At 37.0% G+C, this 8,262-nt stretch overlaps 1 protein-coding gene across 2 annotated transcripts in view; it reads left to right on the forward strand.

The window, feature by feature from the left end:
• Plppr5 (phospholipid phosphatase related 5) overlaps window positions 1–8,035 on the forward strand; it is a 108,229-nt gene extending 100,194 nt beyond the window's left edge. For both annotated transcript variants that reach the window (XM_005357195.3, XM_026784159.1), the window contains one exon: window positions 5,070–8,035. In XM_005357195.3, coding sequence (XP_005357252.1) covers window positions 5,070–5,102 — 33 coding nt within the window. In that variant the 3' untranslated portion in view covers window positions 5,103–8,035. The remainder of the gene's footprint in view (window positions 1–5,069) is intronic.
• Window positions 8,036–8,262: the final 227 nt, after the last annotated feature.

The raw sequence follows: 8,262 nt of genomic DNA on the forward strand, positions 1-8,262 counted from the left end.
ACACACACACACACACACACACACACACACACACACACACCTGGAAAAGGAATTTCCAAAGTAGGCCATCTGGATTTTTACTGACTAGTGCATTTTTTGTGGAAACAGGCAAGATTCTGGGTGCTAATCAGCAACTGGTTATAAAGGAGTTTATTATGCACCTGCTCCTTTATCTGCATCCTCATATTCTTCTTTACTGGGGATTGCTGTGTGCTTATGTAACCAATCTAAAGCATTTTTTTTTTTTTTTGGTTTTTCGAGACAGGGTTTCTCTGTGGTTTTGGAGCCTGTCCTGGAACTAGCTTGAACCAAACAAACAAGATTGTACTTAGGTTAAATCAGCACGAAAGAAGCATAAAAACAACTTAAGGATAAGTTTTAGTTACTAAGAATGTCAGTGTGATTTCAATTAGGATTATAATAAATGAAACTTGAACAAACACTCCATCAAAAGCTGGTAATGTATTCCTCAGGCCTTTTGAGTTTCTATTATAGTGACAAAAGACATTATTTTGCAAGCAGACCCAGAGGGCAGTGAGACAGATGTGGTAGACAAAGACATTGGGGGAAACCCTCCTTCACTTCCTAGCATCACCTCAGAAGAGACAGGAGAACCATTTCCCAGCAGGTTAAGTCAGAGCATAGGGATAAGAGGTTTGGGGATGCTGTTAATCATAGATCATCATGGGGTCCAGGTGAGTGAGAAAAAATTAGGACCTAAAGCTTGTGAGGACGATGTAGGAATTAGTAGTCAAGAAGTGTTCACATGGTCACTTCTTGACTACTAATTGTGCAGTTAGATGAGGGAAGCTAGGAGTTTACATTCCTAAACATGATATATTTCTAGGAACATAGCTGAAAATATGGATGAAATTCGTGGCAGATAAAAAAATGCTGAGTCTTAGAAAGGATATGAATCTTAGAGGACAAACCATTTGGATACCTACAGCACCAAGGACATATATATATGTGTGTATATATACATATACACATATATATACATGTGTGTATATATAGAGATAGATAGATAGATAGATAGATAGATAGATAGATAGATAGATAGATAGATAGACAGACAGACAGACAGACAGACAGACAGACAGATAGATAGATAGATAGATAGCACTTTGAAAACTGGTAAAGATCTTGGATGAAAGCCCAGGGATTCTGCTGCAATAGGCACTGGCTTAGATCTGGAGATGGGGGCAATGCACATCAAGCTTCCCGGGCAATTGGATATGAAAGTAGAACTTGGCCTCGATGCAGATGGGTTAGCAGATCTGATGCAGCAGCTCTCAACTCGGGCTGCACACTAGGATCAACAAGAGAGCCTTTCTGTATTCTGGCGGCTGTATGAGGCCTTGGACCAATTTAATCCAAATCTCTGGGGCTGTGCCTGTATTTAGTCAAACTCCAGTATGAAGCCCAGGATGAGCACCAGAGCATCTAAAAATCTGGACTGGGAGCTGCAGATTCTGTGGCTCCTCAGGCTCCTAAGCTCATGTAGCTAATGCCTCAAGAGAGCCTAGATCCTTTTCTTGTTTAATTAACTTGCTAGAAAAAGCCTCCCACAGATTTCCTAGGCAGAGAGAATTCCCTCAGAAAGTGGCTTTTAGTCCCTTTTAATTGCACAAAAAGGAATTTCTTGAATTAAAAGAAAGCTCTGAATTAATACAAAACTTTGCACTCAAACAAAGTCACTAGAGAGAGAGAGAAATTGTCCAAAAATTGCTTCTGTCAAATGCAGTTCATATCTGAGCTTTTATTTTTTCTTATTCAGAGTTTCGTTAAACAAAGTAATTGCTTACTTTAAATTTGACCACCAATTCCAGAGCTCCAGGTCTGAATCGCTCTAATAATTTCATCACTATATTTAAAATGGTTTCTCTTTACTAAATGATCTCACTCCTTTCACAAATCATTAGGAGGGAGACTTTGCATGGCACGTTGGTGGGGAGCAGAGGTCAATTCTCCTTTTGGGGTACCACTTTTGTTATCATAGTTGGACTTTTGGTATCTTCAGAAAGAATCCCTATAACACAGGCTATTCTTGAGCTCACTATGTAGCAACCCCTGTCCTTGAACTCTGCAGCCTATCTTTTTGCTGGGATTATAGGCACATGCCATGACATCAGGCATTTTCTCTTCGCTCTTCTGTCCATGCTCCCTGTCTCACAGAAGACAGTGAATGCAATAGAGAAGCAAATAGCAAAATGAAGCATAGCAGCGTTGTCGATTATGACATGCTATCCACTTCCCTTGGTGAAGGGTAGGCAGCATCCACCTAACAGTGACCTCATTGGTAGATTTACAGTGGGTCTACGATCCCTTATCCAGAATCCTTAGTGCTGGATGTTTTTCAGTATGCAAAATACTTTGTGTTTTAGAAAATGATGTATTCTGTTGCACAAGTAGCCTGGAGACACTTCTGACTTTGGAATTAAATACTGTTGTTTACGTAACAAAACACAAAATAGATATTGTCTTGTGTCATTAGTTACGCTTTTGCCACCAAATGAGTTTGTATTCTTCTTGTAAGAAATATTTAAATTTTGAGATTGAATTGGATATTACAGTTTCTAAATTATGGACTTTATAAAAGAACAAATGGTGAATTTTATTTAAAAACTACTGACTAATTATCTTTAATTCTTTTTTTTTCCTTTTTTGTTTTAATTCTCAAAATTTTTATTTTTAGCTCATTCCTTTGAATATTATCCACCAAAATAAATGATAGATAAACCACAAATAGAGGGTTGGGATGAGGACAAGAAAGATTATATATATATCATTTAACATTAATAAAAATCCATCCAAATACATATATCTGTATTCTGTATATGAGAAAGCTGAATTTTTGATGGTCAAATTGTTTGACAATTTCCCATTATGATGGAGACCACATTTAAACACTTGATATTCAACCTATCTGTCTGCAGAGTCTACTGTGTTGTTCAGCTTCTTCATCAAGAGGGCAAATACCTAAGTCAAAAAATCAGAATACAAATATCCCATTTTATGTTAAAAACTGAAGCTGACTTGACAACATTGTGTTAAGATATGAGGTCTTTTTTTTTTTGCCGTCTTGAAAAAAAGGGAACTTTACTCATTTCTTTCTATTAAATGATCACACACTTATAAATTATTTGGGAGAGATGTTCACATGGCATGTTAGTGAGGATCATGGAACACAATAGCATGCTTTCATACCTTATTCAAACTCACAGTGTGTGATCTAACAATAGCAACCTAGACCTCTGAAGCAACAAGTACTTTCACTGAAGCGAAGAAATTAATATTTAAATCGCATGTAAACCACGTTTTGTAGGTGTTCCAAAACCAATGTATGGAAGATGATCCAGAAGGGAATTCACAGGGGAGGTCCTATAAAGACTGCCTTGCCAGGTTCTTCGGCTGGATAATGGGGATTAGCCACTGCGAACACCTCCAATTAAGGCAATAAACGTATGTGCGCGTCAGCGCACTGGTGGTGGAGCTGTGCTGTGGAGCTAGCGCAAATACGGAGAGCTGTGTCCTTCTGCGCAGGTTCCCAACATGATATCACAGGGATCTTCATCCCCCTCCCTTAGCTTGTCTGCGGTTGTCACTACTGCTTCCCTTTTTTCCTCAATAAAAATGTAGCGTTTTTAAAAACTGAAATAGTTTAATAACTTTAAAATTATTCATTTTCTGAAATCTTTTGTTTATGACTACTTTTCAGGAGTGTTCTTTTGTCTTTTTTTGTCAGTGGCAGATCTTGTCAAGTAGGAAGCCATGACTAAATTTTCATGTCATAAATAAATGAGTCTTGACTTACATGCCATTCTGATTACGTTTACACTGCCTAGAGAAGTACATAGTAAAATGAAGATTTTCACATAGAATTTGAAGCCTTAAAACTGGACTTAGATTGGCCTGGAGAGACTTCTCAGTGGCTAGGAGCAGTTGTTGCTCTGGTGGAGCCCTAGGTTCCCAGCACCTATGTCTGGAAGCTCTGACACGTAGAATATCAAAATTGTCTTAAATTTTCTAAATTTCAGGATCTGAAATGACTTTTAAGACACACAGTGATTATTTCCCCAGGGGACCCCTGCACTCAAGGACAAGCCTCAGTATTTTGCCTGCTGGTGTGATGTGAACTTGAAAGAACACTTGCTAATGGATACTTAGCAAATTCTATTCTTCATCTGCCTGGGCTTTAACTCTATCATGGCCACACCTAAGTCTCTGTCTCTGTAACTCTGAACATATCTGCTATGAAAAGCACTTTGAACGGGCAGTGATGATGAGAGAACCCTTTTCTAATGTTGCTGCGATACGAGATTGCCATTTATTCTAGACCTTAATATAATTCCACATACTTCAGGATTAATCATAGAATGTCAGTTTTTGCTACAATATCTCAGCATCTATGGCATCCATATTACATGCCTGAATCGATTTCAACATTAGCCATTCTAAAAAGTTTATGTCTCTATAATTGATGGCTATTTTTTTTTAAAGCAAAAGAAGCAAAAAGCATTTGGAGGTTGTCAATAATTCTGTAGTCCAAAAAAATAAAAAATAAAAACAACAACAAACCCAGATTTTGGTGTGGAGCCTGAATTTATGCATCAAAAGTGCAGTGTTTAAGTAGATCTCTGTCAACTAACGAATGCTATTTCAGTAGGAACACTTGCCCACCCCACTCTACACCATCTGTCTCACAGGGAGCAATTAGTCTGAAGCTACAGCCCGCACACTGAAGTCCCATGAACAGCGCCACAGAATATTAATGCATCTGGTATTGCCATTTTTATCTACGCAAATTTGAGTGTTAATTTTGAGCAGAGCAGGTATAACATTTTAATCCATTCCATTAATTAAGAATCCTGAATAAAAGATATGATTAGCTAACATTACATAACAGTACAGAGAAGTGAGTTTAACAACACTGTGTGTTTTGGCAACATGCATGTGGGCCTCAAGTCTTTATTAAGTTAATATGTGTTATTTGTCCAAAATGCTAAATACTTTATAGAATCAGTTTCTGCAGGACTCTGACTCTGGAATTCCCTTTTCTCTTCCAGAACCACATCACTGCCTTTGCGGAAGTCACATGATATTGAAGCAGATGGTTTTTCCCTGCACTGGACGTCATCCCTCTTTACCATCCATTCATAAGAAGGTTTATTTGATTACACAGAAATTTATAAAGTTGTCTGAGACTTTTTATAAATTTAAAACTTAATACCACCCTCTCTGCTCCACCCCCCTGGTCCCCCACTAGACTGTGAGCTCCTCAAGAGCAGGACCATGGCTTTCTTTCCTGTATCCCCAACACCTACCACCTAGCACAAAGTGTGGGTGTTCAGTACAAACATGATGACAAAAAATGAACAAATTTAATTCTTCAATAAAATAGTCGCTTTAGTTTCTCAAAAGAATCTCTGTGGCTATGTGAAAAGAAATCTCCATGTGGTTTATATTTGTATAAAAGAGAAACCCTCTATTTTGGACTCATTAAGCCTTTTTAATTTTTCATATCTCTATTCAACAGTACAGCATATTTAATTTGAAGTTAATTTTGAAAGTCACGGGGGCTTTTTTATTATGCAGCATGACTTTTTCCCCATTCTAACAGATTTCAGCGTGTGAAATCATTTTACTTTTAGAAAGTATGTCCTATACTAAATTGTTTGCTCATTATATTATTCTGTATTTCACTTAAAATACCATTCATACTACACATTCTAAGACTGGTGCTTCTGCTTTTAAAGGGGAAATTGCCAATTTTTATTGTCACTAAGTAATGTATCATAATTAAAATTATTTATTTGGACTTTTTCTTTGACACTTGTGATTTAATGGTTGAGTTGCAGTTTCTGAAATGCAGCGGATATTTGGAATAGATTAAGGCAAACCAGCCATGATACCATATTATTGAGTAACTTTCCATCATTAACAGTGTCTCAAGATTGGCTGTAGTCCAGTCATAAGCTTTCTTACTGATCAAGAATTCAAATAATTTAAGTGGGAACGAACCACATCTTACCATACAATTACATAGATGCTAGAAATAGGATTAATGTATTTTTGTAATTGTCTAATAATTTAGTTAATATGTATTTATATTTACTTTATCATTTGATCCTCACAGTAATCCTGTACAAATATTGAAAGATGGCTTTATTTACACACAAGAAAAATGAAGCCAAGACCGATCCGATAACATGCCCAATCCCATACCTCTAATCAAGCAGAGAGAAAAAAATCTGAAATTCGGAATTACCCTGGATTTGCATTTTTCCCCTTAAATATGCCACAACTGCCTCAACATTCAAGACATTGAGGCCTTATGAGGCCATAAGAGTCCTGATAAACTACCTATGTTTAAAAAAATAAAGAAATGCCGAGATAGAGTTACAGAAAGTCTGCAGTATTTTAAATGTTTACCTTATATGAATGAACATAAACACATTTTTCAAACACAGAGCTATCTAGGGTTCTATTCATAATTCCAGTGTCTGGATGTGAGGCTCTTTGTAAAAGGGAAGCCCAAATCCAGTGTCTTCATTCTGTACCTCAGCTGCCATTCAGGAAAGAGGCCAGGGGACCAACTTTACAGTATCCACGTGGAACTAAAAAAAAAAAAAAAAAGAATATAAGGGGAATCAAGCAAAGAGTCACTTGGCATCTCTAAAGCTAACCCAAGATGCTTTGACTTATATGTGTGAAAACTGATTTTAAAAAAAAATCTTTCTAGTCTTGAAAAATAGTTGAAAGTAAACAATTGATTTACCCTCTAATCAGTAAATAATTAAAACCAACGACTTGTCCGTTACTTACAAATGGATTTCATTTGTCAAATTCCAATCCTGCAGGAGTCAAAACACTTCCACTAAGAGCCAAATAAAGAAATTCCCTTTTTATAAAAATTGAAATCTCTACAGCAATTCAATTCTTTTGGCAATTTAGAACAAGCTTTTGTGTCTTGACCTTTTAAAGGCATTGTTTTAGAAAGCATTAGAAATGGGCAGTTCGGTTCCGCAATAAAGGGTATGAGCATAATACCAAGCAAAGGTCGGGTGGCTAGTTGGGCTTCTACTGTTGTTTAATTCTGGTGGTACTACACCCACTTTAGAAGGACCCAAGAAAGAATGGTTTTCCCCTTGGAAACTATTATATAAAAATGTCAAGGTCAGTGAAGATTTTTTTGCACCTTCCTAAACCTGGTCACTCTAAAAGAGTTATGAATTAAAGAACGAAACAGTATCAGAGTGAAAATCACTCCTACTATTTAAGCATCAAGAAGGTTGTGCAATTATGAAATCCAGGAAAAATTAAAGTTGAGTGAGAATAAACCAAACCCAGCAAAGATTACTTAACCATGATGCTATTACTGAGAATAATGAAAAACATATTTGAGAAAAACGTTAAAACCATGACAACAGCTGGTGTTCGGTGGTGCAGCATTTGCTGAGCATGCACAGGCCCTGGGTTCAATCCCCAGGACTTGTAAAAGAAAGCACTAATCTCGATATATACATATGTACATACATAGTCTCGTAAAAGCAGGCAATCCCATACATTGCCGATAGAGACCCTCATTTTTATTCCTCTTCCTTGGGGCCCAGGTCAGTGTAAATTGTTCCAACTGAAAACTTCAGTAGCCTCTGTTTGCATGGCAGAAATTCCGCACAAATCTTATCTGATGCCTAAGGTAACTTAAAAGGGTCTTTTATGTTAAAAGAGAAGTGAACCTTCTTTGACAGACTTTGTCTATTCAACTTCTAACTGGGCCTCTCTTTTTCTCAGGATCTATCCTAGCCAAATATCTTGGTTACATTTTCCATAGCTTCCTTTGTGAGAAAACAGTGGGGGAGGAAATAATTCTCTGCTGTGTATTGTATTTTTCAAATAAAAATTTAAAAATTAAATTAAAAAAATGAATTTCCTTTTCCTCATGGATTGGTCTTTATTGGGGTAGAGGAATAAAGAGTGATCACTAATGTGCATAGAGTTAAGAGTTTTCATATTGGCTGGAGAGTGTTTAAAAGTGTACCAAATTGGCCATTTTGATTTCTTCTAGTTCAAGTAAATGGTCCTTACACTCCACAAATCATTCTGGGATCCTGCCAAGCTCTGTAGTTACAAATCATAAACTTCTGGAAATGACTTTGGACACCAAACAGGCATGCGATTTATAGCTGCTCTTCTTCCTGTGAATGACAAGCAACTAAGAGGCAGATGTCCCTTCATCCTGTTTTTATGGGCATCATC

This window comes from Microtus ochrogaster, chromosome 21 (assembly GCF_000317375.1).
Source record: "Microtus ochrogaster isolate Prairie Vole_2 chromosome 21, MicOch1.0, whole genome shotgun sequence".
Taxonomy (NCBI): Eukaryota; Metazoa; Chordata; class Mammalia; order Rodentia; family Cricetidae; genus Microtus; species Microtus ochrogaster.